General features: G+C 42.9%; 1 protein-coding gene across 1 annotated transcript; it reads left to right on the top strand.

Annotated features, from left to right (window-relative positions):
• The first annotated feature begins 1,661 nt into the window (after window positions 1-1,661).
• On the top strand, window positions 1,662-6,810 carry cavin2b (caveolae associated protein 2b). The gene is made up of 6 exons (XM_026142931.2): window positions 1,662-2,032; window positions 2,730-2,870; window positions 2,970-3,071; window positions 3,998-4,264; window positions 4,334-4,486; window positions 4,703-6,810. Exons 1-6 carry the CDS (start codon window positions 1,799-1,801, stop codon window positions 5,069-5,071), a joined length of 1,266 nt encoding a protein of 421 aa, XP_025998716.1. The 5' UTR covers window positions 1,662-1,798; the 3' UTR covers window positions 5,072-6,810.
• The last annotated feature ends 9,615 nt before the right edge of the window (window positions 6,811-16,425 follow it).

The raw sequence follows: 16,425 nt of genomic DNA, 5'->3' as shown, positions 1-16,425 counted from the left end.
CCTGTGATGATGGCAATGGGCAGATCAAACTGACCACAACACACATAATCATCATCATCATCATCAAGTGATTACAGCACCAGTACCAACAGGGGGTTTCAGGTTGGTTTGTGTGAATATTAAAGACAGTCTGAGTGAATCTCCGTACGTGTGAACATCGTTACTGTAGCTCAGTTATGTCTTCGATTAGAGACAAACTGGTTTTTAGTGAAATTAAAACTGAGTTTAGAACAGAAATAATCAATTAGACCAGCTACAGAACCACAATGACATAGAAAGAACATCACGACGTCACATATGTGACTGAGCACTGAGACGTAGAACAAAATGCCCAGAAGAGATTAATTTATTTATTCCATCGTTCACATTTTACTAATGTCTCAGCTGCACATATCAAACCAAAGGTGCAGGCATATGGCCCTGCACTGCAAATCGTCACCTGTGGGCCACAAACAGTTTGGGTCTGAGAATCAGCGCCGTGTGTGACCTGTAACCAGGGTTTGTAAAGGGAAGTGGCTCAAACAAACAAAGGAAACAACAAAGAGGTGAGTCCGCCCTTCGTCCTTCACGGCTGGACGGACTCACCAAGACAAAATGATGTTTGAATCAAAAGAACAAAAAAGGACAACAGAGGGAAGATTATCAGTGAAAACCTTACACCATAAAAACATTTCATTAAACTGTTTAAATTAATCATCGTCACAGGAGAGCGCTGACCTCAAGCACCCACAACCTTTCCACAGTTCCTCCTCCAGGTGGCGCTGGTTACACATACAAACAACGTTACATTCATTATATTCACTTGGACGCCTCCATCATGTTTAGTTCGGATATCTGTTTTTCTTTAGGAAACATTTTTCCTCCATATTACCTGAGCAGTCACATGACAGCAGGTGAGAACTCTGCACATCCTGGACAGGAAGTAAAGACCATCTGTGGACTGGGGAGGGCTCTGAGGGTACACCTGTGATGATCTTAGACTGCTGTGACCACAGCACATGGCAGACGGTTACTTCCTGTTAAAAGAGAGTTCTTCCTGTCCACCATTGCCAGGTGCTGTCTGACTGTCAGGGTTTCCTCTCTGATACTGCAGGGGCTTTCCTCACAGTATCATTGAATTGACTGTTGTTGTGAGTTTGCAGAGTATAAATAAAGCTGAATTAAACTTTATGAAAACGACGTTAGAGCGACAAACAGAACCTGTCTGACGTGAGCGGTGGGCGAGAGAGCTTCACACAGACGGAGAGAGAGGGAGTGTTTCCTTCCAGATGACTTCACCTTAAAAACATGAGTGAGAGACACGACTCCCTCCCTCCCTTTCTCTCTGTCTCCAAACACAAACAGCCCTTCTTGCCCTGTTGTCACGGCAACAGCCCTCTCCGCTGTGGGCGTGGCAGACCCCAAGGCTGCAGAGTTAACCCTTCAGCTCCACGAACGTGTTGCTCAGGTCAGTTTGTGAATGATTGAATGCTTTCTGACAGGAGCAGACACCTGACAACACCTGACAAGAAGTGACACACTAACGTGAACCTTCCACATTAAAAGCCCGTCTCTGTGTGAAGGTTTCCTGAGTCTGTGTCAGGCTGTGGCAGTGAAGCAGTTAAAGGTGTGGACGCTTCCACTGTTGGAAAGTTAGACGGAAAGTTTTCCTCAGAGACAGCCAATCAGAGCCCAGGACACACACACACACACACACACACACACACACTGAGAGCAAGCATTCAGGAAGCAGCTCCACACTTTTCCTGCAGCAGGGACATTTCGGACATTTTGGAGTTTCTGCTTTGACGCTGCCATCATGGTAACCACGGAAACCCACCAGTGCCAGGACCTGCTGGTCCCCTCTCAGGACCAGGACCAGGTAGACCCCGAGAACCAGCAGGAGGACCCGGCCTCGCCCTCTTCTCTCATGGCGGGACTGGACCCGGAGAAGATGAGTCAGGGTCCCGTCAACGCCATCACAGTCCTCACGCTGCTGGATAAGCTGGTCAACATGCTGGATGCCGTGCAGGAGAACCAGCACAAGATGGAGGTGAGGTTGCAGGGCCACACCTGGGGGCTCCAGCTCTGACACAGGGTCCTGAAGCTCTCACCAAACTCCAGACAAAAAACTGCAGATTTAAGTCAGTGTTCAACATTAGTCCAGTTTATCCTGGAATAGAAACAGGAAGACTTGCTGGTGTTTCCAGGATCAAAGACAGCTATGTTCAGTCATAGTCCAGACCAAACTCCAGTCAAAAACTCCAAATTTCCTTTTAAAACCCTTATTCTCCTTTCTCTGTGACCGCTCGCTTTCTGGCTCTCACACCAACGTGAGGCAGCTGCCACATGTTGAGCTCTGGTGTAATTGTGGATTCTTGTCATGTTTGTCACTGACAGACGTTTACTACAGACTGCAGATTAGGTCGCAGGCTCGCACTACAGCCTGGGTTTGTTTTTCCGGATCAGTAACAATGCTTGGGACATGTTTCCTGATTTTCAGTCACTTTATTTATCCCTACAGGGGGATTCAGAGTGCAGAGAGCGGCATATACAGGGAAACAGAAAAGAACAAGGATGAAATAAAAAAGTTCAAATCAGTGCTAAGCAGCCGGTAATATACAGCAAATAAAGCACACCATGTGTATGGTGCATAATGTCCAGAATTCAAATGTCTAATCTCTGGGATCCTCTCAGATTTTGTTACCGATGAACTATTGAACCAAGGTTATTGGCTGGTTGTGTCTCAGGTGCACCAGGTGGAGATGGAGGGCGTCGTCAAGGGAATCCAGGCTGACATGACCAAACTGTCCAAAAGTCAAAGTTTCACGTCAAACACAGTCAGCAAACTGCTGGACAAAAGCCGCAAGCTGTCCGTCACTATGAAAGAGGTCAGTGAACCCAGCACAGGTATGCGGGACACGTGTCAGTACACAGCACTGATTTACAGCACACCTGTCCCTAACCCTCTCACTTGTGCATTGATGCAGATTCGTGATAAGATGGAGCGTCAGGGCATGCAGGTGAAGAAGCTGGAGGCCAACCACGCCCACTTGATCAACAGGAACAACTTCAAAGTCCTCATCTTCCAGGTTAGTGATACCCCTGTACAGGTGGGTCAAAGGTCAGAGGTCAGGCACTCCATCAGCTGCTCTGAGCCTCTTCGGGAATATCCAGGATTTCCTGTTTTCTGCTGTGCTTTTTTGCATGAATGCAGGTGAGTTCAACCTGCTACAAAGATCCTCCCACCCCAACGTCATTTGTGAGTCACACCTGGACCAGAAGCTCTGAGGCATGCTGGGAGTTGTAGTTATGAACAAAGGAGGTCTGTTAGGGTCCAGCTGGCTCTCAGCCGGTCGCCTTATTTGGCCACCAGCTGCTACGGGAACTGAACTGGAAAAATGGACAGTGATCATGTGATCTGGTTATCATAGTGACAGTCAGCAGAGTCATGAGGTCAGTTTTTATTTCCATAGCTTGTCCTCGGGGCTGATATCAGCTGACGCGGTGTGCAGTAAAGCTGTAGTACTGCAGTATCAGTGTGTACCTATGAGGTGTGAGGAGGACTCAGCTGTAGTCAATACTACAGTTAGTACTACAGTCAGTATACTTAAAGTCAGCACTGTCTTCTCTCACTGACAGTAAACACTCCCATCCTCCCTAAATACCCAGCATTCCTCATGAGTTTTAACATGTGTGTGTGAGTCAGAGTGTGTTACTGTGTGTGGTTCTTCTGTAAGCCCTCCCCTGTTGTGTTTATGTGGACAGCACTGCGCACACTCATTACTGGGGTTCTTCAGGTTCTTGTTGGTTCTGGTTCTGGTCTCTGTGGTTCCACTAGAGGTGAAACAAAAAAAAAGTTCTCCTCACTGGGCACAGTTGCTTTTTTCCTGGTTTATCAAAACCTTGAAGTTCTCCTTTTGTTCCACCAAGATCCCCCTGGAGTCAGAGGAGAGGTCTCTGGTTCCTCCACAGATCACCGGACAGCCTCCTCATGCTCTCCTGTGTTCCACTTTAGGAGGAGAACGAGATCCCCTCCAGTGTTTTTGTGAAGGATCCTCCTCCATACCCTCGGGATGAGATTTTGGAGGAAGGTGAGGAAGTGGAGCCGGGCAGCTTGGATGGCAACCGTTCCCAGGAGGGCGGGCTCCAGACTATCGACCTATCATCTGATGAGGACGTTGGGCTGGAGGCAGAGGTAGAAGACGAGGAGGCATGGCCTCAAGATTTGGAGAACATGGAGAAGTCCAGAGCTGAGAAACTGAAACGATCCAGCCTGAAGAAGGTGAGAAATAAAGACAGTGAGACAGGTGAGAGTAGTCACACAGACAGGTAATCATGTCCTTGTCTACAGGTGGACAGTCTAAAGAAGGCGTTCTCCAGGCAGAACATCGAGAAGAAGATGACAAGGATCGGAACGAAGATCGTTTCTGCCGAACAAAGAGAGAAGATCAAGCAAAAGACTGCCAGCCTGAAGGTTTCACCTTTGAGCTTCCACATGAGGAAGGTACAGAGTTATTCCTCTTACTATTTTCCAGAGACGCCACCAATGTACCCATTAGGTCCCAGTATGTTCCCCTCACAACGTTACCCTAAAGTTACCCTAAAGTTACCCAGTCCACATGGAATGTTCCACCAAAGTCTTCTGAACAATGTCCGAGTGTTCCACTGAGGTTCCCCTTGGGTTTCTCTGGATTTCAAATCTTTGATTTTGTGTTTACAGCCTCGCAGCAACTCTGAATCTCAGCTTCCAGAGGCCTCTGCTCCAACTGGGGAGACACTTACTACTGAGGCTAACATCCAGCTCTCCCCACTGGGCAGCACTGAGCAGGAGGTCTCCTTCACAGAAGTTCATGCCCAGCTGGCCCCAACCGAGCAGCAGCAGGAGGAGGAAGTGAAAGAGGAGGAGAAGGAAGAGGAGAAACAAGAGGAGAAGGAAGAGGAGACAGAGGTGGTGAAAGAGCAGCAGACGTCAGTTGTGGTGGAGGCTGATGTGTCGGTGGTTTCGGAGGGAGTTGGAGAGGAGTATGCTCTATCCTCCACCCTCCCTAAGGAGGGGAAAGGAGAGGAGGAGAAGGTGGATGAATCCTAAACACTCCTCTGGTAATGGAGTTTCATTAGTGACAAAACAAACCTGAGCTACGATCAATCAGAAAGTCCTCATCTTCTTAAATTAACATTTCAGTGTGCCTGGGTTCTTTTTAGGCTTTCCTTCCACAGAGGTTCTTCCTAGGTTCTCCTTCAATTCCCCAGTTAATTCCTTAAAGATTCCCAAAGGTCATTGTAAGAACCCCAGGCATCCTTCCAAAGTTCACTCAATAAACGGCTTGCTGAAGTTCCTCTACAAGCCCTCCGGGGCATCTCCATGTTCCTGGTCTTTATGCCAAGCTAGTCTTAGTAGCTGTTTGCTGTAGTTTCATATTTACAGACCCAAAAATGTTGAAATGTTCCTTTAAAGTTCGGAGCTCAGGTTTGTTTTATATATATTTCTGAGTATTGATAAACCCCCACAAACAGTCCAGTCCAGTGTTACATGTGATCCTGTAAACCACGTATATGTTACACTCCTTAGTGTTTTAGGTTGAAGTATGCATGACGGCAAGAACTTTAGTTCCTCCACTGATCTGAAACCTAAAGCTAGAACCTGGAGATATGGGGTTTCTACAGGAATGGGATGATTTTTATGTTCCTTCTTTTATTGCTGATATGCGTTCTTTTTAAGCAGCTGACTGATGTAACTGTGATGATCGGCCTGATCCGAAACATAAAACATTCACCCAGTTGAACCCAGTGATGTTCTAAACCCTCACCTGTCAATCATCCAGATCTCAGGGAACACAAGGTTAACATGGTGCTAAACAGCCCCCACAAGGTTTACAAAATGTTCTACAAGCATTCACCTAATTTGATCCTTCAGGTTATTAGAACATTATACCAGTGTTCCACTAAGGTTCCCAAGAGATCCCTAGATATTGTTAACCTGGTAGTACCCTAATGACCCCTTGAGGATCCCCAAAGCATTCTGTCAAGGTTCTACTGACATTCCCAGCATGATCTCCAGGGTTTCTGTAGTATTCTGGTAACAATCTCAATTCTAACCACGTGTTGTCTAAAATGTTCCTCTGGTGTTTATGTTGAGTTTTTATTTGGTTAAACTGGTTGGTTTTGATTCTCTTAGACTCTTTTTGTCCCAAAAGATTCAGTCTGGTTCTCCAGAAAATTCTCATCTTTGACTGCTCTGATGTTCCACTAAGTTTTTTTAAAGGTTTCCAAAGATCAACTGTTGGTTACACTGAAGCTTTTCTACAAGATTTTTACATTTGGAACTTGCTTCACTTGAAGTTAAACATTCCCCAGTGTCTTCTTAAGCTCTCCCAAAGATATTCCAAATATTTCCTGAAAGGTTGCCCTGACATGACTCTACATTCCACTGATATGTTCTCCTAATGTTCCCCTGTTGTTTTCTTTACATTCTGCTGAGGTTCTCCTGATGTTCCTGCCTGTTCCAGTTGCTGTGTTGATTTACTAAACATGAATTTTTATCTAATGTTTTCTTATTCAATCAATATCTTTTGTCCTCTCTGAGGGACTCAGCTTTTCAATAACCTGCCATTTCCTGCTTATTAACCATACAGAAGTATTTGTGACCAGGGTGTTAACCTCCTCAGCAGACCTAATCAGACTTATTGATCAGTTTGTTGCTTTCAGGTGTAGCATTTCTGTTTTGCTTGTTTTTATTTTACCACAAACTTTGTGCTGCCAAAGAACTGATTTCCTTTTTCAATTAATTATCTAATCCTCCATATAATCAATAAAACCTGTGAAACCACACAACTGCCTCTGCTTCTGATTTAATGACTGATTAATGATCGGATGAACATAGACACAGATTTCAGTTTATGAAGCTTTAGTTATTATAAAGAAAATCAATTGACTATTAATTGATTGATTTCCGCCAGCACAGACACAAACAGAGAGAAGTACCTGCTCACAGGTAAAAGTCCTCCATGGATGTCATATCTTTTAGACCCCATTCCCACAAAACTGCTCAAAGAAGTCCTGCCATTAATTAATTCTTCGATCTTAAATATGATCAACCTATCTCTAATAATCGGCTATCACAGGCCTTCAAGCTGGCTGTAGTTAAAGCTTTACTCAAAAAGCATCTCTAGACCCAGCAGTCTTAGCTAATTATAGGCCAATCTCCAACCTTCCTTTATATCAAACATCCTTGAAAGAGTAGTTGTCAAACAGCTAACAGATCATCTGCAGAGGCTTATTTGAAGAGTTTCAGTCAGGTTTCAGAGCTCATCACAGCACAGAAACAGCTTTAGTGAAGGTTACAAATGATCTTCTTATGGCCTCTGACAGTGGACTCATCTCTGTGCTTGTCCTGCTAGACCTCAGTGCAGCGTTCGATACTGTTGACCATAATATCCTATTAGAGCGATTAGAACATGCTGTAGGTATTACAGGTACTGCACTGCAGTGGTTTGTATCATATCTATCTAACAGACTCCAATTTGTGCATGTAAATGGAGAGTCCTCTTCACCCACTGAGGTTAATTATGAAGTTCCACAGGGTTCAGTGCTAGGACCAATTCTGTTTACATTATACATGCTTCCCTTAGGCAGTATCATTAGAAGACATAGCATACATTTTCACTGCTACGCAGATGGCACCCAGCTCTATCTGTCCATGAAGCCAGATAACACACACCAATGAGTTAAACTGCAGGAATGTCTTAAAGACATAAAGACCTGGATGGCCGCTAACTTTCTGCTTCTTAATTCAGATCAAACTGAGGTTATTGTACTCGGCCCTGAAAAGCTTAGAAATATGGTATCTTAGCAGATTCTTACTCTGGATGGCGTTACCTTGGCCTCCAGTAACGCTGTGAGGAACCTTGGAGTCATTTTTGACCAGGACATGTCCTTCAACGCACATATTAAACAAATATGTAAGACTGCATTCTTCCATTTGTGCAACATCTCTAAAATTAGAAATATCCTGTCTCAGAGTGACGCTGAAAAACTAGTTCATGCATTTATTACTTCCAGGCTGGACGACTGTAATTCATTATTATCAGGAAGTCCTAAAAACTCCCTGAAAAGCCTTCAGCTAATCCAAAATGCTGCAGCAAGAGTCCTGACAGGGATTAGAAAGAGAGAGCATATTTCTCCTGTTTTGGCTTCCCTTCATTGGCTTCCTGTTAAATCCAGAATTCAAAATCCTGCTCCTCACATACAAGGTCTTAAATAATCAGGCCCCATCTTATCTTAATGACCTTGTAGTACCATATCACCCTATTAGAGCACTTCGCTCTCGCTCTGCAGGCCTACTTGTTGTTCCTAGAGTATTTAAAAGTAGAATGGGAGGCAGAGCCTTCAGTTTTCAGGCCCCTCTTCTGTGGAACCAGCTTCCAGTTTGGATTCAGGAGACAGACACTATCTCTACTTTCAAGATTAGGCTTCAAACTTTCCTTTTTGCTAAAGCATATAGTTAGGGCTGGACCAGGTGACCCTGAATCCTCCCTTAGTTATGCTGCAATAGACGTAGGCTGCCGGGGGATTCCCATGATGCATTGAGTTTTTCCTTTCAAGTCACCTTTCTCACTCACTATGTATTAACAGACCTCTCTGCATTGAATCATATCTGTTATTAACCTCTGTCTCTCTTCCACAGCATGTCTTTTTCCTGTCTTCCTTCTCTCACCCCAACCAATCACAGCAGATGGCCCCGCCCCTCCCTGAGCCTGGTTCTGCTGGAGGTTTCTTCCTGTTAAAAGGGAGTTTTCCCTTCCCACTGTTGCCAAAGTGCTTGCTCATAGGGGGTCATATGATTGTTGGGTTTTTCTCTGTATTTATTATTGTGCGATCTACTGTACAATATTTAGCGCCTTGAGGCGACTTTTGTTGTAATTTGGCGCTGTAGAAATAAAATTGAATTGAATTTAATTGATTTGAATACCATTACATTATATTTACTGTGCTCATGCAAAAAAAATAATGGCGGATCAAAATGAATGTTGGTGCCAATCTTTGGCCCATCTAAAGTTCTAATTATAATAGCACCCAAATATTACTTCAAATGTATTTTATGGAAAATATATAAGTTTTTTGTTTTTTTCGGCTAAAAAAACAGTGCGCTCATGTAAAGAAACTGGGATTTAAAGGGTTAAAACACTGAAAATATAATTAATACTTGATATGAATATTTTAGGCAGAACTAGTTTTAAAAGACTGACTCATTTAAGGTGGAAAATATATTAAATATTAATATATAAATTTTTTTAGCACTTTTTGGGGCGTGGCCATTTTTTGGCCTTAGGATCAAAGATGTGTTTTAAAGCAGCGGTCCCCAACCCCCAGACCGGTACCGGTCCGTGAGTCGTTTGGTACCGGGCCGCGAGAGTTAAGGCTCAGGTGTGAAATGTATGGTTTTCACGGTTTTTATCGGTTTTTCTGTCACGGTTCTGGGTCCGTTGGACCCAGTATTTTGAGTTTATTGTGTTTTGATTTAAGTTTGCATCAGGGATTGTGTTCTTGTTCTCTTGTCGTGTTATGGTAATGTTTATGTCTATTATTAGAGTTCCATGTTTCTGTTTATCTGGGTTTAAGATGTGGGTTTAGTTTCATATGTCATTTCAAGTCTGTCTCTGTCTAGTCTGTGTCTTAGTAAAGTGTGTTTTGTTTCCTGTTTTATTGTGAAGGTCTGCGTCTCATGTGAGTGTGTTCAGTTTTACCTTTGTCTCGTCTTGTTGATTATTCCCAGCTGTGTCCACCACCTGTGTGTAATTCCCCTGTGGTTCTCTGTGTATTTAAGTCATGTCTTCCGTCATTGTTGTTGCTGGTCCGTCTGTGTATTCCACCCTGCCTCATCTGCGTTTCTACCATGTCTCACCCGTGTGTTCTCCCTGCTGTCCGCCGTTAGTCTCTTCTGGTCATTCTCGTTAAGGTTTGTGCTCTGTAGTTTAGTTGATCCCAGTATAGTTTAGTTCTAGCTCCATTTGCCGTTTGTATTTACTTTCATGTTCAATAAACCACCTTTACACCTTCACGACTGCCTGCATTTGGATCCTCCTTCATTTCCTCCACACGGCTCACCTCACTCACCGTGACAGTTTCAGCGTTATTTTGTTATCGTTTTTATCCTTAACTCGGTTTTCCCGGGTTTTTTCACGTGTGTTATGAATAAATCTTCTTTTTTTCGGTACCGGTACTAGTTTTATTTTGATGTATTTATCCGCGACACCTTAAAGGCCGGTCCGTGACAATATTGTCGGGCATAAACCGGTCCGTGGCGCAAAAAAGGTTGGGGACCGCTGTCTTAGGGTTTCAAGAGGCAGTCAGACTGGATGCTGCTGGGCTGACCAGCAAGATTATTGGCTGTTTAGAAAAACATGGGCTGGACTACAGACAGAACCTTGTTGGCCAAGGGTATGATGGAGCATCTGTGATGAGTTGGTCACATTCTGGTGTACAAGCTAGGATAAAGGAGGTGGCAAAGTATGCTTTCTACATTCACTGTAGTGCCCACTGCTTAAACCTTGTCATAGTAGATGCAGTCCAAAGTGTGCCTGATGCAGGAAATTTCTTTTCTTTGCTCGAACGATTATACACATTCATATCTGGATCTTACGTCCATCAGAAATGGCTGACAGTGCAGCAGGAAATGTTTCATGGGGTACCAAGAGAACTGCAGTGCCTTAGTGAGACACGTTGGTCTTCTAGACATATAGCATGTCGCAATATCGTGAACAGGTTGCCTGCAATTTTGCGTGTACTAGAAGAGATCTCATCAGAGAACAATGCACAGAGAGCTGTAGAAGCAAAGGGCATTCTGGTTCAAATGGATCTGAATTTTGTTGGTTGCCTTGCACTCTTCAGAAAAGTATTGAGTGATTCTATTATGGTTTATTACCGAACTGAATCCTTTTTTGATGACCTGTGGACTGATATTGTAGAAACGTGAAAAAAGTGGCATTTCAACCCAACACATCCCAAAACGATCAATACAGAAAGCAAGAAAACTTCATGATTCTCTCGTTAATTCTACCCTTGGACAGCATGCAGACCCAGACAGCAAACAAATGTTCAGAATCCAAGTATTCTACCCAGTTATAGATTGTATGATGGGAGAAATGGAAAGACGCTTTTCTAGGCTGAACTGTAATATTATGAAAGGTGTTCAGGCATTAAATCCATCAAGTGGCACATTTTTGAGAGAGGAGGATGTGCTACTTCTTGCCCGTGCTTATGACTCCAATACTGACGATCTGAAGCATGAAGTACCTCAGATTAGGCGAGTCTTAGAAAGACTTGCAAAGAGTGATGAAACAGTTCCTACCACTCTCCTACAGTTTGTGAGTTTCTTGGAGTCGTATAATGATGTGTTTTTTGAACTGTTCCGGCTGTGCAAAATAGCTGTAGTGTAGCCTGTCAGCAGTGCATCTTGTGAAAGGACTTTTCTCTGCTTTGAGGATAATTAAAAACTATTTACGATCAACTATGACAGAGGAAACACTGTCCAATCTGTCTATACTCAGTATTGAATCCAAACACACAAAAGCATTGGATTTGGATGAGTTTGTCAGACGGTTTGCTAATCAACATGGAAATCGCCGCATTCAGTTGTTGTAGACACAGTATTCTTCAACGTGGCCTAATGTAATGAAAAATAAACTTTAATTCAATTCAATTCAATTCAATTCAATTTTATTTATATAGCGCCAAATCACAACATAAATTGCCTCAAGGCGCTTCATAGATACAGAGAAAAACCCAACAATCATATGACCCCCTATGAGCAAGCACTTTGGCAACAGTGGGAAGGGAAAACTCCCTTTTAACAGGAAGAAACCTCCAGAACCAGGCTCAGGGAGGGGCGGGGCCATCTGCTGCAACCGGTTGGGGTGAGAGAAGGAAGACAGGATAAAAGACATGCTGTGGAAGAGGGACAGAGGTTAATAACAGATATGATTCAATGCAGAGAGGTCTGTTAATACATAGTGAGTGAGAAAGGTGACTGGAAAGGAAAAACTCAATGCATCATGGGAATCCCCAGCAGCCTACGTCTATTGCAGCATAACTAAGGGAGGATTCAGGGTCACCTGGTCCAGCCCTAACTATATGCTTTAGCAAAAAGGAAAGTTTGAAGCCTAATCTTGAAAGTAGAGATAGTGTCTGTCTCCTGAATCCAAACTGGAAGCTGGTTCCACAGAAGAGGGGCCTGAAAACTGAAGGCTCTGCCTCCCATTCTACTTTTAAATACTCTAGGAACAACAAGTAGGCCTGCAGAGCGAGAGCGAAGTGCTCTAATAGGGTGATATGGTACTACAAGGTCATTAAGATAAGATGGGGCCTGATTATTTAAGACCTTGTATGTGAGGAGCAGGATTTTGAATTCAATTCTGGATTTAACAGGAAGCCAATGAAGGGAAGCCAAAAAGGGAGAAATATGCTCTCTCTTTCTAGTCCCTGTCAGGACTCTTGCTGCAGCATTTTGGATTAGCTGAAGGCTTTCAGGGAGTTTTTAGGACATCCTGATAATAATGAATTACAGTCGTCCAGCCTGGAAGTAATAAATGCATGAACTAGTTTTTCAGCTTCACTCTGAGACAGGATATTTCTAATTTTAGAGATGTTGCGCAAATGGAAGAACGCAGTCTTACATATTTGTTTAATATGTGCGTTGAAGGACATGTCCTGGTCAAAAATGACTCCAAGGTTCCTCACAGCGTTACTGGAGGCCAAGGTAATGCCATCCAGAGTAAGAATCTGGTTAGATACCATATTTCTAGGCTTTTCAGGGCCGGGTACAATAACCTCAGTTTGATCTGAATTAAGAAGCAGAAAGTTAGCGGCCATCCAGGTCTTTATGTCTTTAAGACATTCCTGCAGTTTAAATCATTGGTGTGTGTTATCTGGCTTCATGGACAGATAGAGCTGGGTGTCATCTGCATAGCAGTGAAAATGTATGCTATGTCTTCTAATGATACTGCCTAAGGGAAGCATGTATAATGTAAACAGAATTGGTCCTAGCACTGAACCCTGTGGAACTCCATAATTAACCTCAGTGTGTGAAGAGGACTCTCCATTTACATGCACAAACTGGAGTCTATTAGATAGATATGATACAAACCACTGCAGTGCAGTACCTGTATTACCTACAGCATGTTCTAATCGCTCTAATAGGATATTATGGTCGACAGTATCGAATGCTGCACTGAGGTCTAGCAGGACAAGCACAGAGATGAGTCCACTGTCAGAGGCCATAAGAAGATCATTTGTAACCTTCACTAAAGCTGTTTCTGTGCTGTGATGAGCTCTGAAACCTGACTGAAACTCTTCAAATAAACCATTCCTCTGCAGATGATCTGTTAGCTGTTTGACAACTACTCTTTCAAGGATGTTTGATATGAAAGGAAGGTTGGAGATTGGCCTATAATTAGCTGAGACTGCTGGGTTTAAAGATGCTTTTTGAGTAAAGGTTTAACTACAGCCAGCTTGAAGGCCTGTGGTACATAGCCGATCATTAGAGATAGGTTGATCATATTTAAGATCGAAGAATTAATTAATGGCAGGACTTCTTTGAGCAGTTTTGTAGGAATGGGGTCTAAAAGACACGTTGATGGTTTGGAGGAAGTAATTATTGAAGTTAACTCACAAAGATCAATTGGAGAAAAAGAGTCTAACTTAACATCAATGGTACTAAGAGTAGCTGTAGATAATATTACATCTGTGGGATGATTATTGGTAATTTTTTCTCTAATGATTAAAATTTTATTTGTGAAGAAGTTCATGAAGTCATTACTAGTTAACGTTAAAGGGATTGTTGGCTCACAAGAGCTCTGACTGTTTGTCAGCCTGGCTACAGTGCTGAAGAAAAACCTGGGGTTGTTCTTATTCTTCAATCAGTGATGAATAGTAAGATGTTCTGGCTTTGCGGAGGGCTTTCTTATAAAGCAGCAAACTATTTCTCCAGGCTAAATGATGATCCTCTAAATTTGTGACACGCCATTTCCTCTCCAGATTACGAGTCATCTGCTTTAGGCTACGTGTTTGAGAATTATACCACGGAGTCAGGTACTTCTGATTTGAGACCTTAGTTTTCACAGGAGCTACAGTATCCAGAGTCGTACGTAGTGAGGAGGTGAAATTATTAACAAGATAATCGACCTCTGTTGGGGTAGCGTTCAGATAGCTGCTCTGCTCTATGTTGGTACAGGGCATTGAAGATGATAACAGTGGGTGGATTATATTCTTAAACTTAGTTACAGCGCTTTCAGAAAGACATCTACTTTGATAAAGTCTACTCTCCACCGCTGTGTAATCAATTATTGTAAATGTAAATGTTATCAGGAAATGATCAGACAGGAGAGGGTTTTCAGGAAACACTGTTAAAAGTTCAGTTTCTATGCCATATGTTAAAACATGATCTAGAGTGTGATTAAAGTGGTGGGTGGGTTCTTTTACATTTTGAGAGAAACCAATTGAGTCTAATAACAGATTAAATGCCATGTTGAGGCTGTCATTTTTAGCATCTACATGGATGTTAAAATCACCCAAAATAATTATTTTATCTGAGCTCAGAACTAAATTAGATATAAAGTCTGAGAAATCAGACAGAAACTCTGTGTAAGGCCCAGGTGGACGATAGATGATAACAAGTAAGACTGGTTTCTGAGTTTTACAGCTGGGGTGGACAATGTTAAGCATCAGGCTTTCAAATGAATTAAAAGTCTGTCTTGGTCTTTCATTAATTAATAGGCTGGTGTGAAAAATTGCTGCCACACCGCCCCCTCGGCCTGTGCTTCGAGGTTTCTGGTAGTTAGAATGACTCGGGGGTGTTGATTCATTTAAACTAACATAATCATCCTGCTGCAACCAGGTTTCTGTAAGGCAGAGTAAATCGATTTGTTGATCAATTATTAAGTCATGTACTAACAGAGACTTGGAGGAGAGAGACCTAATATTTAATAATCCACATTTCACTGTTTTACTCTTTGGTTCAGATGTGGATACTTTATTGTTCTTTCTTTGTAATTGTTTATGTTATAATAAAGTTTATAATAAAGTTCTATCTTATCTTATGTTTAAGTTGTTTATTGCTGGTTTTTAGTTTGTTTTTTGTCTGTTTGGGAGCTGACACAGTCTCTATGGAGATGTGGGGTTTTTTTGGGGGGGGGGGGGGGTAGCAGGAGGAGAGAAGCTGCAGAGAGGCATGTAAGACTGCAACTCTGTGGACGCGGAGCATTTTCCGACAAAAACGCCATTTTCAAATTTAAGTACTTGACTAGTGAATCCTGATGGTGAAAACTGTTTTTTTCATATATTTTGTTCAGTGTTTTCTGTTAAGTGCAGATTTCTGACCTTTTGGTGTAAATGTAAGGATGTAATACACTTTTGAATGTATTTCCAACATAAAAAGAGTTTGAAACTTAATTAAAAATACAAGTCCAACTTAATCCACCTTGTATTGTGTAGGTTTCTGGATTTTGTACTTATTGGGATATATGCTTATTTGTTGTATAGGCTATGAACTGAAATATTTAGTTATTTCGGCTAATGCCAAAAAGAATGTTAGACTATGCCATATTAAACAAAAATTGATGTATTTTGACTATATATGGCATGTATTAGAAAACGTAGCACCTGCAAATGTGTAAAGAAATGGCTTCGACTTTGCCACCCTATCTGATCTCCATGCCACCCCAAAAATTTTTCTCTAGATCCGCCCCTGCCAGGATGAGGCGTACGAGTCCTGCGTCCATCTCCTGGTGGAGCGTTTGGTCAACAGCGAAAATGCAACCGTTTTTTGTTACGGACAGACTGGATCAGGCAAGACGTACACACTGGGTGGAAGGAGCCAGCGAGTTCTCACTCGCTTTTGCGCATGCACAGGACTGGAATGTAAGCATTTTCGGCCGTTTCAATGTGGACGCACAACTCTGTGAAAACGACTGAAAATGCTAGTGTGGACGCGGAGCATTTTCCGACAAAAACGCCATTTTCAAATCTATCTGGGCTAGTGTGGACATAGCCTGAGGCTCATCGAAGGCACCATCTCACCTGAAAACAGTCTATCAGAGGGTCAGCACATCTGATGGACTGGTACAGGAAACCCACAGCACTGGGACCACCTTGGAACCAGCACGAGTGCTTTGGGTTTACTGGGCATTCTGGGTTTTGGAAAAAGCTTTGAGTGGTCAAAAAACCCACACACAAAAACAGGATTAAATTTATTACATTTTACCTATGTAGCACCAAATCACAACAACAGTCCCTTTACATTGTAAGGTAGAGGCCCTGCAATAATACAGAGGAATCCCACAATCCTGTTAAAAGGGAGCTTTTCCTTCCCACTGTCATAGGGGTCCTGTGGAAGAAAGGGGGGGGGGGGGGTCATTTGCTCCTGATGGAGGGAGCCTCTGTTTACTACAC

The sequence above is a fragment of the Astatotilapia calliptera genome, chromosome 15 (assembly GCF_964374335.1).
Source record: "Astatotilapia calliptera chromosome 15, fAstCal68.1, whole genome shotgun sequence".
NCBI lineage: Eukaryota > Metazoa > Chordata > Actinopteri > Cichliformes > Cichlidae > Astatotilapia > Astatotilapia calliptera.
The sequence above is the reverse complement of the archived record's forward strand: the minus strand, read 5'-3'. Positions and strand labels throughout refer to the sequence as shown.

Coding starts and splice junctions, on each gene's coding strand:
- cavin2b (XM_026142931.2), top strand. CDS start 1,799: ATGGTAACCACGGAAACCCACCAGTGCCAGGACCTGCTGGTCCCCTCT. Junction 2,871..2,969: donor TGTCCGTCACTATGAAAGAG/GTCAGTGAACCC, acceptor GCATTGATGCAG/ATTCGTGATAAGATGGAGCG. Junction 4,487..4,702: donor TGAGCTTCCACATGAGGAAG/GTACAGAGTTAT, acceptor TTGTGTTTACAG/CCTCGCAGCAACTCTGAATC.